This window comes from Mustela putorius, unplaced genomic scaffold, assembly GCF_011764305.1.
Source record: "Mustela putorius furo isolate JIRA1106 unplaced genomic scaffold, ASM1176430v1.1 tig00003987_pilon_pilon_pilon, whole genome shotgun sequence".
In the NCBI taxonomy this organism is placed as follows: Eukaryota; Metazoa; Chordata; class Mammalia; order Carnivora; family Mustelidae; genus Mustela; species Mustela putorius.
The window spans coordinates 15,819,173-15,837,337 of record NW_025422126.1 but is presented as its reverse complement, the minus strand read 5'-3'; the positions used below and the strand labels follow the sequence as shown (position 1 = coordinate 15,837,337).

At 40.1% G+C, this 18,165-nt stretch overlaps 1 protein-coding gene across 4 annotated transcripts in view; it reads right to left on the bottom strand.

Moving 5' to 3' along the window:
* The window catches only part of CCDC83 (coiled-coil domain containing 83), a 56,385-nt gene extending 38,598 nt beyond the window's left edge, over positions 1-17,787 (bottom strand). For 3 of the 4 annotated variants that reach the window (XM_004763525.3, XM_004763524.3, XM_013061958.2), the window contains exons 1-3: positions 17,673-17,787; positions 11,658-11,780; positions 2,961-3,045 (exon numbers count right to left, since the gene is read on the bottom strand). In XM_004763525.3, coding sequence (XP_004763582.1) covers positions 2,961-3,045; positions 11,658-11,752 — 180 coding nt within the window. In that variant the 5' untranslated portion in view covers positions 11,753-11,780; positions 17,673-17,787. Of the gene's footprint in view, positions 1-2,960; positions 3,046-11,657; positions 11,781-17,319; positions 17,425-17,672 lie in introns of those variants that run through there. The other variant, XM_013061956.2, reaches the window with a different exon arrangement.
* Positions 17,788-18,165: the final 378 nt, after the last annotated feature.

Sequence of the window (18,165 nt, the reverse complement as noted above, 5' to 3'; positions counted from 1 at the left end):
CAAAGGACTGGTTTGTTTTGTTATAAGGCCATCTCATGGGTTTTACCTTTTACCTTTTTACCTTTTAAGTCTTTAAGATTCATGGGAGCAAGAGCAGAAGTTGCCAAGATAGTACACAGATTTCTCTCTTACTACTTCCCTGCTTTCCCCAACGATGACATCCCATATAACCAGAGCACGTGATCAAACTGGAGAAATGGACATTACAATGTTATTAAATTAGAGGCTTTATTTGGATTTCATCAGTTTTTACATGTGCTCATTTTAATTTCTTTGTGTGGGTATAAGTATTATGAAAATTTGTCACATATACATATGAAAATTATCACTTATAGATGGCATTTGAAGTTGTGGAGTTAAGTAAGATCTTTAGAGTTAAAGAGAAGAGTTGAGATCAGAACCCTGGAAAATACGTTAGGGGTGGGTCCAGGAAAAGAGCAATGAATGAAAACAAGAAATTGTTGGTAAATAGAGGAGATATTTAGGGAGAATGATGTCCTGGCAGCCAAAGAAAGAGAGTTTCAAGGTGACAGGGACGGCTGCTGAAGGCACAAGGGGTAAAGTGAGGACTACAAAGAGGTCATTGGACCTGGCTACTTGGTCATTAATATCTTCTGCCCTAGCAGTCACGGTGGAATAGCAGGAGTGAAAGAACGAACCAGAGGTAAGGAAGTGGACACAGGGAACTATGAGATGTCTAATGAGGAGCAGTGAATGCAAACGAGAGAAATGGAAGATAATAAATGAAGTAAGAATCCAAACAAAACACACACAAAGGAAGAGATGACGTGTAGGAAGGAGGAGGGCTGTTCCTGATTTTGACCTAACTGAAGAGAAAAGTATGTCTTGCTAATGAGTCATGTTTAACTTAGCAACTAAACATCCATGACCTCAAAAATTTTCCTTTCACAGTTGTTAGTGTGAATCAACTCAATAAATATTTATTGAACACCTACACATGCTGGGTCCTTCCAGAGAAACAAAGGTAAGTAAGATTTAACTGCTGCTGCCTAACAAGCTTTCAATTTAATAATGGAGTTTTCAATTTAATATTAGCATTTGTATGCTGCATTCCACCTTAGTTTGGGGGAATGAAAAGGAGCTAGCCAACAGAAGCGCATTCCCAGAAGATGAAAGAGTCTGTGTAAAGTACAGTAATGTGCGAGACTCGGTTTTCCAAGTTTTAAAAGAAGCAGTGGTGAACAAAGGGTGGACGAACTAGAGGTGAGTTTGGAGAGGTGAGCAGACGATACGTTTTGTAGGGCCTCAAAGACTATAGTAAAGAGTAGAGCATGGATTTAATTTTCTGTACAATAGGAAGCCACCATAGGGTTTTAAGCACTGAAAAGTTTACAGTGTTTGAAAGGTTGGACCTTGGAAAATGTACTGAATTGAAGAAGGATGGCTAAGAGACGGTGGCAGCTTAAATTGGGGCAGTAGCAGCATAAATGGAAAGAAAAAGACACATAGAGTTGGAGCTAGAGTCTGTCTCTCCATGTTCCTCACTGCTGGGTCCACTGATGACCTATCCCATTCTTGGGTGAATCCTCATGAAAATAAGAATTTTGTTTCTGGCTTCAAATAAGGGTCTATGGGAAAATGACTCCTCAGTCCTGATCTGTTCTTTCCACAATCAAATGGAAGTCCAAGGCTGACCCAGGAGTCCCATTGGTGACCCCTGGGGAGTGTGCATTGGTCCCTTGATGGCAGCTCACTCCTCTCCCATGCTGTGGATCTCATCATGTAGAACTGCACCCCAACACCTAGACCAAAGTTCCTGTTCCCATTCTCATCCACAGACCTGAGTTTCTGGTTGAGTCTGATAAACAGATGTTAGTGACCGATTCTGGAGAATCATGGCAATGTCAGGGTCACAGTTACGACACCACTGTGGCATGTCTGGCCCAATAAATGTTGCTGAATTAATGGCTAAATTAGCTGTATTTGGAAGACAGGAATTGCCATGTCATAGGAGGGAAATTGATACTCCTACCAGTTTGGGCCAGAATGATAACAGTGCTAAGTGGTACAGTCAGGATGCAAACTCGGGTCTCTGACCCCAGACTCCATGAAAACTTGTATATATAGTCAACTAGACAAAAGCCAAATAAAACAATTAACTGTGGAAGTTTTAGAGTTCATATGAATGCTTTAATAGGGAATTGTCTCAGTATTTACTAACTTATGAGCTACCTTAAGAGATAAGTTGTGTTAATAATCACTTACTGCTTCCAGACTGTATTTCTGCCAGTCTTTAGTCATGACAGTATACAACATGGCTTTGATACTCATTTTAATCTGATTTTATAAAAACAATATATCATCTTAAACATTAAATGAATCACCTTAACAGTTGAGATTGTACTTTTCAAGTAATATTTAACATCTGTACCATCTGAAAATCTAAAAGCAAAAATATAGAAATTAAAAACAGAGGACCAGTGTTCTATCCTTTGGCTAAATAAATTAACAGATAAATGTGGTTTCAGAATTTTAAAATTTTGAGTGTGAGATTCAGGGTCATGATGAACGAAATAACACAGCTCAAGCTGACTTCCTTTGACATGGTAATTAATATAATAGAAACAGCAGTGCCCTCTTGCCTTAAATGTACCGAAAACTGAGATTGTAATTTAATCAATTTCAGGCACTAAGGAGATGATTTCCTGGAATACATGTCATCATAATTTATAATTTTTAAGGCATTTGTGTAAATGTTTAATAACTAGATATAAACTTGATTTTTTAATTTTTTAAAGATTTTATTTATTTGTCAGAGAGAGAGAGAGAGCATAAGCTGGGGAAGGGGGTGGAGGAAGAAGCAGGCTCCCCATGAGCAGAGAGCCTCATGCGGGACTCAATTCCAGGACCCTGGGATCATGACCTAAACTGAAGGCAGATGTTTAACTGACTGAACCACCCAGGTGCCCCTAGATATAAGCTCTAAATGTTATACTTACTCTTTCTTGATATTTTTGGTTCTTTTCTCTAAGTCTTCTTATTTGAGCCATAAATCGTTCTACTGCATTTTCCTTTATTTGACAGCTGATAATAAACAAAGATGTGTTACAGTTATTTATCAAGGAAAATTAATGAGACAAATTTAAAAATTAAACTATTTAGAATGAAATAAAGTATTGAATATATTAAAAAAAAACCCATTGAGCGATCCGATACCTTTTTTTTTTTTTTTTTTTATTTGACAGAGAGAAATCACAAGTAGATGGAGAGGCAGGCAGAGAGAGAGGGGGAAGCAGGCTCCCTGCTGAGCAGAGAGCCCGATGCGGGACTCGATCCCAGGACCCTGAGATCATGACCTGATCCGAAGGCAGCGGCTTAACCCACTGAGCCACCCAGGCGCCCCGATCCGATACCTTCTTAAGTGGATTTTTCTGTTTGCACTTCTGAGTATATTTGACTCACTAAAATATATATTGGAGAGACAACTTCAACTTTTTTTCCTAAATCACTCCCCATTTGTATTTCACAATCATAATTTTTATACTTTCTAAACATCTATAAATAACTCAGCTTAGAGGGAACCTAGGGAAGGGCATACAGAAAACATGCTTTCTAGAATTCTAAAAAAAATTCAGACAAAAATGACAAAACACAGGCTTATAAGGGCAGGCACATCTTCTTGAAATAGTAAGATAAATGAGGCACACCTAGGGTTCAAATTCTTTAGTTTGTCATATCTTCTATGAATAATAAAAGCTTTCCTGACACAAACATATTTCTTTAATACGCAGCAAGCACCTGTTGAGTATCTGTGAGGTACAAAGGAGAGATGGGACAGTGCAGAAAGACTTTGGTGTAGGCCATTTGACAGCTATTTGAAGGGCTAAGTGTATCTCTCTCTATTACCCAGCAAATCTTGTAACTTTAAATCTGAGACCAAAGTAACACGATGGAAGCAGCTTTGTGTAAACACCCTGCCTCAATTAAAACAGCAAAAATAAAAACACAGCACCTCTGTGGTATAGTGAATAGAGAGGTCGTTACAGCATGAGAAACATCGTGTCCCTGTCACCACTCACCTGGATGACCTCAGGCAAGTCACTTCCCAGAGCATCAATTTCCAAGCCATCAGTGGCGAGAACAATACCTACCTCTAATCCTATGAGGATTAAAATGAGAAATTGCCTGCGAATGTTTCTAGCATAAAGTGAGTGCGGAGTGCTTAGTAAATTTCAGTTGAACTTGAATTTGAATTTGAATCTTAGCTTCTCGGCCCTTCCTCCAAAATACCATTTACATGTGTGACAGGGTGTATTCAGTAGAGAGAAAATGAGGCTCCTTCTTTCCCAGTGATGAGAAAATGCAACATAAAAACAAAACAAGCAATTCCTTTAGTGGCAAAAGTGCTCTGTTGGATGCTATGAAACTTCAGTCCTGCTTCTCCACCAACAGCCTAAGGACTCTCAACCTAGTTAGGCCTTGGCTTACTCCTCTGTAGGTAAGAGTATTAAAGAGAATTGAAGGTGAAGACTCTACACTGTTTCAGTTCTCCAGTTCTGCAATTTACATCGATCATCGTTCCCTTTCATGCAGTCACACGGACAACACATACAGCAAATGGGGGATTTAAAGAGCTGCTGCTCCATGCCCAGTATTGTTTATGGCATTATGGAGATAGGGTTGAACAAGACCTCCATGATCCTTGCCCCCAAGGAGCTTCCGTTTTACTAGGCAATAAAGAAGTAAACACCCAAACATATTACTTACCCATTGTTATGGGGGAAATAACAGGCCATGTTTGACAAGTGACTACTATACACAAGGTGGTTTCCACACAGTAGGAGGTATAAACCTTTTTACTTCTCATCTAAAGTTTCGGTGTGGGGACACCTGAATGGCTCAGTCAGTTAAATGTCTGCCTTCAGCTCAGGGTCATGATGCCAGGGTTCCAGGGTCGAGCCCCGTGTCAGGCTCCCTGCCCAATGGGGAATCTGCTTTTCCTTCTCCCTCTGCTGTCCCCCCTGCTTGTGCTCTCTCTCTCTCTCCCTCTCTGTGAAATAGATAAATAAAATCTTTTAAAGAAAATAAAGCTTAGGTGTGCAAAAATGCTGAAGGGGTGCCTTCTCTATCTCCCATTTTTAAGGAGAAAAATTAAAGTATTGTAAATGAGAATTATCTGAGAAAGCCCTATGCAAATGTATGCAAATTATGCAAGTTCTACAATTGTAAATACGGCAAACTAATTCATTCCCTGCATGGGCGAAGCAGGCAAATGAATCTCAAGTATATGGTGGCCCCCCGCTGACACCGAGTCTTTAGGTGGTCTAGTTATAGACTGCTTCCTGGCTTTGGCTGAGAGGCTTCCTTGGTGATGACTGAGCATGCAAAAATGGGTCTGGAGACTCCATCCAGCCCCAACCCCAGATACTGCATGGCACACACTTATACTAAAAAAAAAATTATTTCTCATTTATTTGAAATTCAAATTTAACCTGGCATTGTGTACCTTTATTTGCTGTATCTGGCGACTTGACACTTAAGTCGACCACCTCTCTGTTCAGAGCAGTTAGGAGCCAGTGACCTGGGGCTTTGTCTCGTGTTCCTTGTGAGCAGTTCAGAAAGATTTAAGTGACACCAGCAGGCCTCAGGGGCAATTCTGAGGGGCCCTAAAGGTTTTGGTGGCTCCACTGCCCCAGTTGTGGCTCACGTGGTAGTTGTAGGTATAAGTTAGCTGAGCCTTTCCTTAGAATTTACTTCAACCTCCATGCGTCTCATGAAGATGAAACTGAACTCAGAACTCAACACTATTAACCACTGAGAATTCAAGCTTCACTGTTCTCTGTATACTTTTTCCTTTTCAGAACTCCCTCAGAACCCATCGTACATACATGTCACACCAAATACTGATGCAAGTAGGATGATAAGCCAATGAGGTAATATATATTAAAGTGGTTTGAAAAGGATACACACTATTCTAAAACTCAGTGATGTGAAATGGTTAGTAATACAACAGGTCAAATTTCCCCTTCCCTCTCTGTATTATTAAGATGTTACTAATGTGTCAGTTTTCTCCCTTCAGGCAATTTCATTGAAAATTCTGAGAAGGAAAACAAATATATCTGGATTTCTTTCTTTCTTTCTTTCTTTCTTTCTTTCTTTTTTTTTAAGAAAGAGAGAGTGAGAGCTTGGGGTGGGAGGGGCAGAAGGAGAGGGAGAGAGAATTCCAAGCAGACTTGAGCACGGAGCCCGATGTGAGGCTCCATCTCATGACCTGAGTTGAAAGCAAGAGATGGACACTTAACCAACTGTGCCACCCAGATGCCCCTAAATCTGAATTTTTTTTTTTTAAAGATTTTATTTATTTATTTGACAGAGAGAAATCACAAGTAGGCAGAGAGGCAGGCAGAGAGAGAGAGAGGAGGAAGCAGGCTCCCTGCCGAGCAGAGAGCCCGACGCGGGACTCGATCCCAGGACCCCGAGATCATGACCTGAGCTGAAGGCAGCGGCTTAACCACTGAGCCACCCAGGCGCCCCTGAATTTTAAAAATAACTATGTTCTTATCTATTTTTTAACCTATAATCATATCCACCTCTATCTCTACAGCTATGTTCATATTCATTGTAGAAAACTGGGGGAAAAACAAGTATAAGGGACAAAATTAACACCACTGTTACCTAGAGATGGTGATCGCCTCAGATTTAGCCTTGGTGGTCTCAGCTCTTCACAAACAACCCCAGAGGTTCATGACTTTATTTTGGGGGGGATAGATAAAAAATGTTTAGTTGGTCAGAAATCACTGACTACCTACTATGTGCTTCTAGCTCTTTATTAGATGAGAACAATCTCATAAGAGAATTATAAGATGCTGCCAGGGGATCCTTGGGCAGTCCTTTCTCAGAAAGTGAGGGGGCTGTTTTGGCTCTTCATCATGTGATAAAATTTCCATCACCTGGGAACACATGGAATGGGTCACGTGTCACTTAGCAGGGCATGGTGCAGCAAGGCTTTTACTCTTGCAGTCCCTGAGATTATTTATTTATTCTTAACAAGGAGAGAACAAAAGCACGAGATGTTCAATTTATATCTTGCATTAAATCATGAGAATTTTAAATGTTTGTCTCTTTGTAAACCTCTGTTAAAGAAGAGAAATACTGGCCTCTGACTGACCTAGAAGAGAAAGAGACAATTGTATGTGGATGTCATCAACGTAAACCGTAGGCGCAGACTAGAGACCAGGTTGTGTTTGCAGAGCCCGACTTTTTGTCCCCCTCTCCAAAGATGAGATGAGGGAAGTTTCCGTTACGCTGACAAATGAGTGCAAGTGACTTCTGGTTATAACTTAATGTCTCAAGTGGAAAATAAAAGAGAACTTTGTTAAAAGCTCCTTCCTATGGGTGTTTCTCTCTTAGCGTTCTGGCCCGTTCACTCCCTGTCCTCTAAAAAGAACAGACAGTTTTGAGAGACTCAAGAAGGAGATGGATTTTCTTTGAATGTTGTTAAAAAACAAATCTCTGGAAGGCCAGTGTCACAGACTGGTCACCAGCATTCTGGGCTCCATCCTTGCAGCTTTGTTCCCCTCCAGTAAGTAGTTCCCAGTCCCGAATCCCACGTGCTTCACAGGGCGTGGCTTATCTCACCCTTGCTGATAATGCCAGTCTGCTCTTAACCTCTTCTCCCACTCTCTGCCTTCTCTCCGTTCCTAGACTCTGAAAAGCTCTCCCTGACACCAGTGTCTTTCCCATAAGCCTTTGTCTCCAAAACACCTGCTCCTCTGCTGGATATCAGCTTCAACGTCACTCCCTCCAACAAGCTTTTCCTGACCCCTCTGACCATTATCAAGTCCTTTAGTTAAACCATTACACAGGACCATATACTTTTTTTCATAGCAACTTAATGGTAGCTATGCAATTTTTTTTTTAAAGATTTTATTTATTTATTGGACAGAGGGAGAGATCACAAGTAGGCAGAGAGGCAGGCAGAGAGAGAGGAGGAACGCAGGCTCCCCGCTGAGCAGAGAGCCCGATGTGGGGTTCCATCCCAGCACCCTGGGATCATGACCTGAGCCGAAGGCAGAGGCTTAACCCACTGAGCTACCCAGGATCCCCTAGCTATGCAATTAAAAAAAAAAAAAAACTTGAAGTAGTTATCTAATGTCTGTCTCCCATGCCTCATCTGGGTAGGAACTGGATGGTCTGTTTGCTGATGTCCTCTAGCACTTGCCTTGGACTAGGTAAACATTCAAGTACTTGTTCAGTAGATGCAAGAAGTACATGTCTTTTTTTTTTTTTAAATTTAATTCCAGTATAGTTGGCATACAATATTATATTAGTTTCAGGTGTACAATATGGTGGTTCAGCAATTCTATACATTATTCAGTACTCATCAAGGTAAGTGTGCCCTTAATTCCCCGCACCTATTTCTCCAATACCCAACTCCCCACCTTCCCTCCGGTAACCATCCTTTTGTTCTCTGTAGTTAAGCGTCTGTTTTGGGCTTGTCTTTCTTTTTTTCTTTATTCATTTGTTTTGTTTCTTAAATTCCACATATTTGTGAAATCATATGGTATTTGTCTTTCTCTGACTGACATTTCACTTAGCATTGTGCTCTGTGGATCTATCCATGTTGTTGCAAATGCTAAGATTTCATTCTTTTTTATGGCTGAGTAATATTTCATTAATTTATATATATATTTATATATCATATTATTTATATTTATAATAATCATTATAGTTATAGTATATAATTATATAGTTTTATAAATATACAATTATATATTATATATAATAAAATATGTGTGTATATATATATGTATATATATATATGATATATATTTATATATTCCACTCATCTATCAGTGGACACCTGGGCTCTTCCATAGTTTGGCTATTGCAAAGAATGCTGCAATAAACATAAAGGTGCATGTATCCCTTTGAATTACTGTTTTTATATTTTTTAGGTAGTGCAATTACTGAATTATAAGGTAGTTCTATTTTTAGTTTTTTGGGGAACCCCCATACTGTTTTCTGTGTGGGGAGATTATTTGCATTCCTACCCACATTTGACGACGTTCCTTTTTCTTCCTTGTCATCCTCGTCAACACTTAGTCTCTTGTATTTTTGATGTTAGCCACTCTGACGGATGTGAGGTGATATCTTTCTTTTCTTTCTTTTTTTTTTTAAAGATTTTATTTATTTATTTGACAGAGAGAGATCACAAGTAGGCAGAGAGGCAGAGAGAGAGAGAGAGGAGGAAGCAGGCTCCCCGCTGAGCAGAGAGCCCCATGCGGGACTCGATTCCAGGACCCCGGGATCATGACCTGAGCCGAAGGCAGCAGCTTAACCCACTGAGCCACCCAGGCACCCGTGAGGTGATATCTTATTATAGTTTTGATTTGCATTTCTCTGATGATGAGTGATGTTGAGCACCTTTTCGTGTCTTCTGGCCATCTGGGTATCTTCTTTGGAGAAATGTCTGCTCATGTCTTCTGCCAGTTTTCAATTAGATGTGTGTGTGTGTGTGTGTGTGTGTGTGTGTGTGTGGACTAAGTTGTATCAGTTCTTTATATATCTTGGATACTAACTCCTTTTGGATATGTAATTTGTGAATATCTTCTCACATTTAGTAGGTTGTCTTTTAGTTTTGTTCATTGTTCTTTTGCTGTGAAAGCTTTTTATTTTGATGTAGTCCCAATAGTTTATTTTTGCTTCTGCTTCCTTTGCTTCAGGAGACATATCCAGAAAAATGTTGCTATCACTGATGTCAGAAAAATTACTATCTCTGCTCTCTTTTAGGATTTTTATGATTTCAGTGTCACCTTAAGTTCCTTAGTCCATTTTGAGTTTACTTTTGTGTATGGTATGAGAAGGTGGCCCAGTTTCCTTCTTTTGCATGTGACTGTGCAGTTTTCTCAACACCATTTATTGAAGAGACTACTTTTTTTTTTCATTGCATATTCTTGCCTCCTTTGTCAAAGATTGGTTGACCTTATAAGCATGGGTTTATTTCTGGGCTTTCCATTCTGTTCTGATGATCTCCATGTCTGTTTTTGTGCCAGTATCATATTGTTTTGATTACTACTGCTTTGTAGTATATCTTAAAATCTGGGATTGTCATACCTCCAGTGTGGTTCTTTTTCAAGATTGCTTTGGCTCTTTGGGGTCTTTTGTGGTTCCATACAAATTTTAGGATTATTTGTTCTAGTTCTGTGAAAAATGCTATTGGTATTTCGATAGGGATTGCATTAAATATATAGATTGCTTTAGCTGGTATGGACATTTTAACAATATTTGTTCTTCTAATCCATGAGCATTGTTTGTATCACCTACAGTTTCCTTCCTCAGTGTTTTATAGTTTCCTGAGTACAGGTCTTTTACCTCCTTGGTTAAGTGTTATGCCCAGCTATTTAATTCTTTTTGGTGAAATGGGATTGTTTTCTTAATTTTTCTTTCTGCTACTTCATTATTAGTGTGTAGAAATGCAACAGATTTGTGTATATTGATTTCGTATCCTGCAACATTCTTGATTTCATGTATCGGTTCTAGTAGGTTTTTGGTGGAGTCTTTTAGATTTTCCTTTTTTTTTTTCTTTAAGATTTTATCTATTTATTTGACAGACAGAGATCACAAGCAGGCAGAGAAGCAGGCAGAGAGAGAGAGAGAGAGAGAGAGAGAGGAGCAGGCTCCCTACTGAGCAGAGAGCCAGACAAGGGGCTTGATCCTGGGACCCTGAGATCATGACCTGAGCCGAAGGCAGAGGCCCAACCCTCTGAGCCACCCAGGTACCCTTGGATTTTCTATAATGGTGTCATCTCATATGCAAATAGTGAAAATTTTACTTCTTCCTTATGAATATAGATGGCTTTTATTTCTTTTTCTTGTCTGATTGTTGTGGCTAGAACTATGTGGAGTAAAACTGGTGAGCGTGGGCATCCTTGCCTTATTGCTGACCTTAGGGGAAAAGCTCTCGGTTTTTCCCCACTGAGTATGATGTTAGCTGCACAGTTTTCATATATGGCCTTTATGACATTGAGGTATATTCCTTCTAAAACTACGTTGTTGAGGGTTATGAAATACATTCTTATGTGGAAAGGACTGAAATGAACTCATTCACTCCCTAAGAATTACACATTAAGACACTTACCCTCTGCCAAAAGCTGAGGTTCAAAATCTCCTCAGGGATTTGCTATCTATGAATTGGATACATCGTAAACATAGAATAGGTATTACCTCTAGTTTTGTCTCCAGCTCCTGGGAGTAAGACACTGGGGAATATTTTTATTAAAAATAATTGCACAATTTGGATTTGATTTCTATTATCTCTGGAGATATTACTCATTGGAATATCTAGAAATGAAAAATCTCTTACTCTTCTATAAATGTACATGAACTATTCTATGTTGTGCTTTAAGAGGTTAAGTCAGCCAGCTGTTATATACAAATTATATATACAGTATGTGGGAGAGTGACAAATAATACATCAGAGGGAGAGAAGGAGCCAAAACCACATTATTGAATGTTGTTTCATTGCTACTACTTGGAATATGTTATAGTCAAATTTCAAAACTTTGAAAAGTATGCACATGGCTAGCTCTCTTGACAGGTTTTGAGTGTATCACTTTCCATTTGGAATTATAGAAATCTTAACAGTGATTTCCATTTACAGATGGGAACATTTAGATTCCATAATCTAAGCTTACTGGTAGTCGAGAAGTGCTTCACTGGTAGGCAATTTGACTTCTTTGTGTGGCCCATATTGAATATCCTTCTTATTTGCTTTCGCTGTGCTATCCATTGGGTTGCTTAGTTAGTAAGAAGCATACCTGTTTAGAAAAGAAATAGGAGAAGTAAGTAAATTCTGTCCTTGCCCCCTACCTGTACTTATTCAAGATGAAGAACTTCTGGGACTTAATTTAAAACTGTTTTTTCCACTCAGGTTTCGATGTCCCCAGACCTATTATCCACTGCAGTGCTGGGGCATCATGAATCAGTGGGTTCTTGAGTCTGATAAGTTCCATGTTTGGCCAGGTATAGCACTTCTCCACCCAAAACTTTCTAAGAGACTCATCCTCTGTGTTATCCATCTACATCTGTTGTCCCTATCAAACTTTTTTAAAAACAAGGACTAAACTTTTTCAGTTATTTTATTTCTCCACAGTGTTTGGCAACGTGCACTGCCCATAGTAGCAGATCAGGAAATGTCTGTTAATTTTTTAAAAAATTAAGATAAGACAAAAGCACAATTTTCAATGAGCACCAAGAAACTGGAATTGAAAAGACTTAGGTTTTGCCAGGGTTGTTATAAAGAGCAAATAAAAGCATATTCAAATGGTTTTTTAAATGGCTAAGAGGTTTACAAATGCAAAATAATAGTAATAATAACTTTTATTAATAGTAACTATTCATCAGCTATTAATTGCTTTTTAAATCAGTAATAAAAATTATAAAAAATAATATATTTTAAAAGAAAAAAATCAGGTCCACTGTTCAAACATTTTTATAGTAAACAAGAATACCTCATGGATAGATTTTTTTGTATAGGTACTAAAGTACTTCTTTTCAGATTATATGGTCTTCTGTTACATAATTTTATCTTTTAATTTCAATTAATCTCAAAAAAATGTGCCTAAACTTCAATCAGTGTATTAGTAGTTGAGTATGGTAGAAAGAATTTAGCCTTTGTAATTATTTATTTAAAAGGCTGGAAACTCCATGAGAGTGGGAATGATATAATTCTTCTGCATTAATCTATTTCCCCACCTCACAAGTAGATGCACAAGAAATCCTCATCAGAAGAAAGAAATGGATGGATGAATTAGGCAGACATGTTTTAATCCCAGATCCACCACTTGTTGTCTATGTGACCTTGAGAAGGTACTTAATCTTTCTGAGCTTCAGTTTCATCATCTGTAAAGTGAGAGCAAAAATCTTACTCTAAAAGCCATTGTAAGGATTAAATATGGCCATTTGCTTAAAGCTCCAGATCATGCTTCTTCAAACTCCAGGTAACTGTAAAGAAGGTGATGTCTGCTTGCTGCCAAGTATGATGATATGTGGAAAAACTAATGCATGCAGTTTGCTATTGTCAACCCTCATCACTGACTTGGGTCCCTGAACTGGCATCCACATAGATCACTGAGATCCACAGTGGAAAATCTCACTGAGATGAAACATGTTTTCCTAGACCTCCAGCCAGGCTCAGTTTTTGTGTCTGAGACTTTTCCAGCCGACTGTGTTCATCTCTCTACACTAACAGATTAGAGTATACCTCAATGCAAACATTCTCTGATACCTTCCAGCTGAAAAGCACACAGGTTACACAACAGAAAGATTTAGCCCATTAGGACAGAATAATATATTCAGTGGTATCATCTCAGAGGTGAAAGTTTTGTGAACAGTTTCATAAACGACACACTAAAATATGTCATTGTACCATCATGGTTCACAGAAACGTACCAGCTGAGAATAAGTGCTTTCGTTTCAGATGCAGAGTTGAATTTTAATATTATTTTCTATTTTAGAATTGGAATTTTTACCTTGACAATTACATGAAAAGATAACATGCTGGTCAGTGTTTCATTTTGCAACAGTAGGTTACTATTTAATAGTGATTTTTACTATAAATATTTCATTTATAGTTAAAACAAATGGTAGCCTTGATCTCTCATTTTCTTTCTGAGTCATATGGAAGAGATCAAATGTTAGTGTTTCCACCTACAGTACCCATCTGGTGCTGGGGGGAAAATGACCTCATCTTGTTCAATTACTTCAGTTACCTGGCTCTGAGGTTTTCAACTCTTCTGCCTAAAGTATAATTAGTTACGTAACTGCAGCTCATGGCAAAGGGCTTTAATAAAATATGAGCGAAAATGTGGGTCCATGAAGCACAAATGATTTATGCATAAACTCTATTAATATTCATTGTTTCACTTTCCAGAAAATTAGTAAGCATTGGCTTGCCCTCTTATTAGATGCATTTTTGCAATGAGCTAATAACCTTACTTCAGAAAGTACTTCTACATTTGATAATGTCCCATAAGCAGTGGGGATTTTCATAAACATTTACAAGGATTTACAGTTCCTGACCATCTAGAGGATTTCTAACTCAGCAAAGGGTGAGAATCATAGAAAAAAATTTTCACAAAGTAACATAATCTTTCAGGAAGTTTTTGCATAGACTATTCCTGACAGAGGGACATCTAATCTGTTTATCAGGAACTGAAACTATCTAGTCAGCACTGGCTCTGTGAATGGCTTTACCTGGCCCTTAATTATAAAATCGGGAAAAGACAAGATCTCTACTCAGACAGATGGGAAGAAAGAAGCATACCCCAGCAGAACTTTAAAAAAATAATGAGCAACTTTAAAAGACTAGCAAGATCGTGCAGGTGATGAAGGCTCCGGAGATCTCTGCCCACAGTTCGACCTTTTCTGCATGTTTTTCCTTTCCCAGCGCTGTTGGGGCTTTTAGTAACATAAGCCATGGAGGGAGGGCTGGCGAGGAAGCACGGAGGCTCTATTTGAAAAACTCAGCTCTTTTCAGAGCGCACCCCATAACCACTTTCCATCAGAAAATGTTTCAAAATATATTCTCTGAATGCTTCTCAGTGAAAAGTAAAAAAATCTGTTTGGGTAAAATGGCTATATAATGTTGTCTGTTTGGCTATATAATAGCCATCTTCTTCAAATGTACTGTTACCCCTTAATGCTTTACTCGGCCCTGCAAAATTACCCAAAAAACAAAGAGTGCATTCTCAGGATCCTGGCTCAATATGTAGAAAGTTCCTAATGACTTTTCTCATGACTTTGCGGAGCCATGAATATCCAGAAGCCTCCTAATGATTCTTTTCAAATTTTGTGGAGGCTGGGAGGGATGGCAGTTCTGCCCCGATACCTTTCTGGGCATTTGGAATGAATTCTGATATTTGTTAGCCAATGTTTTTATATAAATGTAGATTAAAATGGAAGATATTTACTTAATAGCATTAGTAATGGCAAAAGTTCTGAATAAGATTCCCTCAGAGGTTGAGAGCAGAGGTTTAGTTAAAAGATCTCTATATGGGTGTTGGAAGTCTTGAGGTCTAGCTATTCCTGGCTCTGCCATGAACTAGCTATAAATACACAAATCTAATAAATAATAATAATGATGTCTACTCTCTCAATATAGTGTTAATTGCAGTATATATTTGAAAACATTTGTGGCATTCATCCTCATCAAAACACAACTCCTTTAATACTGAATAACAACTCATCACTTCAACAAACCATCTTTGGGTTTTCAAAAATATATTTTGGCCCAAAGGCCAGCATCTCCCATAGATGCAAACTAGATGTTTAATAAATGTCTAATTTGAATGACCTACAAATAATGTGTACTCACTTTCTTTACCAATGGCACTATTTACTTGCTCATAATATTGTATATACCCTTAATTTAGAAAGTAAATCTTATTTAAGTAGGCTCTGCGCCCAGCATGGAGCCCAGTGTGGGGCTCAAACCCACAACCCTGAAGTCAAGACCCAAGCCAAGATCAAGAGTTGGATGCTCAACTGACTGAGCCACCCAGGGGCCCTGAAAGTAAATCACCTTTAAATTCAAATTCTCACTTATGGTAAAATATATTTTTAATACTTTGTTAATGTCTTAGAAATACTCTTTAGTATATCATAAAAAGCCCTGAATTCATTTAAAGCCTTTTAGTAGTGAGACTATCACCTAAGAGTTAGCTTAAAACAAATTCATCCTTGTTTTTTTAATCAATTATGTATATACAGCACAAAACAGCTTTAAGCTATAAAACACAGCCAGTCTGGAGATGTGTTAAACCACTATATATTCAAATTGAGGTATTTAAAAAATATCTGGATAGAGGGGGCTGGTTGGCTCAGTCTCTGGATTGTGAGTTCAAGCTCCATGTTGGGTATGGAGCCCACTTAAAAAAAAAAAAAGTAATAAAGTTAACTATTATTAATGTACCTGATATTTAAAAAATAAATAAAAATCTGGATAAATGATGTTTTTGACTTTCACTTGCCTAATTGATGATTTATATTACATTACCACATATTTTCTTCACCAACACAAATCCTTTGATCAGTGGCACGTTTCTGAACAGCAGTTCTCAAATTATGCTGGACTCTTACGTTAAAAATCAGTCTATCTTCTCCTCCAGAATTGTTCATGACATAGTTTGAAGAGCACTATATTATACTAACTTTTCTAGCAACCAGAACTACATTTCTACCCCCCAACTCTTGGTATCCTTCAAAGTTAAAAATGCCACAAAAGAACAGAAACCTGGGCGCCTGGGTGGCTCAGTGGGTTAAGCCGCTGCCTTCAGCTCAGGTCATGATCTCAGGGTCCTGGGATCGAGTCCCGCATCAGGCTCTCTGCTCAGCAGGGAGCCTGCTTCCTCCTCTCTCTCTCTCTGCCTGCCTCTCTGCCTACTTGTGATCTCTCTCTGTCAAATAAATAAAATCTTAAAAAAAAAAAAAGAACAGAAACCTAATTATGAAAAAAATATTGTAAGGATAAGGGAAATACATGTAGTATTTTCATCCTCGGGTGGTGGAAGAGAACAAAAAGGCTTCTAGCTTCAAAGAACAGTGGTGAATATGAATCTACTGGAACCAGGTCTTGGGGTGGGGTGGGGAGCGGGATTCAAGGAAATCCATGAACTGTTATCAGACACACAATGATAAATGCCCAATCTTATCACTTTCCTTCTCTGCCTTCACAGAAATTATATGTGTATATATTTCTTTCTTCAGTGGGACATCTTTCCTCTCCCAGCCACTCCTCAACTCTCTCTTGCCAGCACAGAATTAATCATGGAGTCAGAAGGGGAGTGAAGAAGCAAGGTACTACACAAATCTAACAAATTAATCAAAGAAAGAAACTAAGTGTCCTCTTCAGAAGGATGTTTGCAGCCTCCAGCGCCAGGAGCGGAAGCCAGTCTGCGGACTGGGAGGGTGAGGAAGAGACCAGAAACGACACTCAGGGCACTCAGGGAGCACCCCGGCAGGAGGGCTCTGCGCGGGGCCCGAGAAGGATGCAGGCTGTGGGAGCCCTCACTCAAAAGGCATTCACAGAACTGGGAGTGCGGTGAGAAGAGCACTAAGCAGATGGAGACTTGAGTCCCAGCTCCTCCACTAGTGAGTTTTATAACCTCGAACACGCCGCTGAACCCCCTCTGACCCTGGGCTCTCTCGCATCTTTCCTGCCTCCCGTCAGGGTTACAAAGGAAGCTCAAACGCTTTGGGAATACTGTTGAGCCTCAAACTCCACACGAATGGAAGGATTCGTTTCCTGAGCAGGTACGGTGTGCTAGAGGCTGTGAGCGCACCGCGAGAGTTACAAACCTCAATTATATTTAGATCCTGCCCTCCAGGAACAGAAGATCTAGAAGAGAAATTAGCAACGCATCCGGGGGTGCTACTGCAAGGAGGAAAGAGAGAGCAGTGTTTTGAACAGATCAAAAGATCTCCTTCCCTTACTATCTCCTGCGTGAGCAGGGGCGGGCCCATGAGGACCCCTCCTGGCGGTTTTCCAACGGTCCAGGAGCAAGGAGATCGCCAGGAGGACGCGACCCCGGGCCCCTGTGGGCTCGGAGCCAGCTCCGAGGGCTGGTGGGGGTGGGGCGGAGATGTCAAGTCTTAAGTGTCAGACTGGAAGGAGTCAGGGGCCGAGCGGGGAGCCCTGCCAGTCTCCCTACCTCCCCTTGACGGCTTCCAGGTGCGGATGCACTGCAGTGGATTCGCTAGTAGCGCGAGCAACCCGCCCGCGGACCAGGCCCACCCACACCGCGGCGGCAGCAGCGCCTTCCGTTTCCAAGGCGATGCACGCGCGAGGGCGTCCCCCTCCCGCAGCCCCTCCCCGCGCAGACGCTACCCGCGGGCCAGGCGCGCCACCTGGTGGCCGCAAGGGGGAAGAGTCCGGGCGAAGGGCCCGCACCGCCCCTGGCGCCGCGGAGATGCGGCCCTCCCGCCTTCTTCCTGAGCGATTCTCACCGCCACGGCTCACCCTGCTGATTGCACAAAACGCCAGCCGCCTCCCTGCCTCCCCCCAGGGGCAAACCCATAAGTAGTGAGTTGTGTGGAGACGTGACATCCGGCTCTGCGCTGTGACCGTGAGACACACTTGGATCTGCGTGTCTGTTTCTTCAGTTTAAAGTGAGACACAGAGGCTGCTCCGTCGATTTCCAGGGG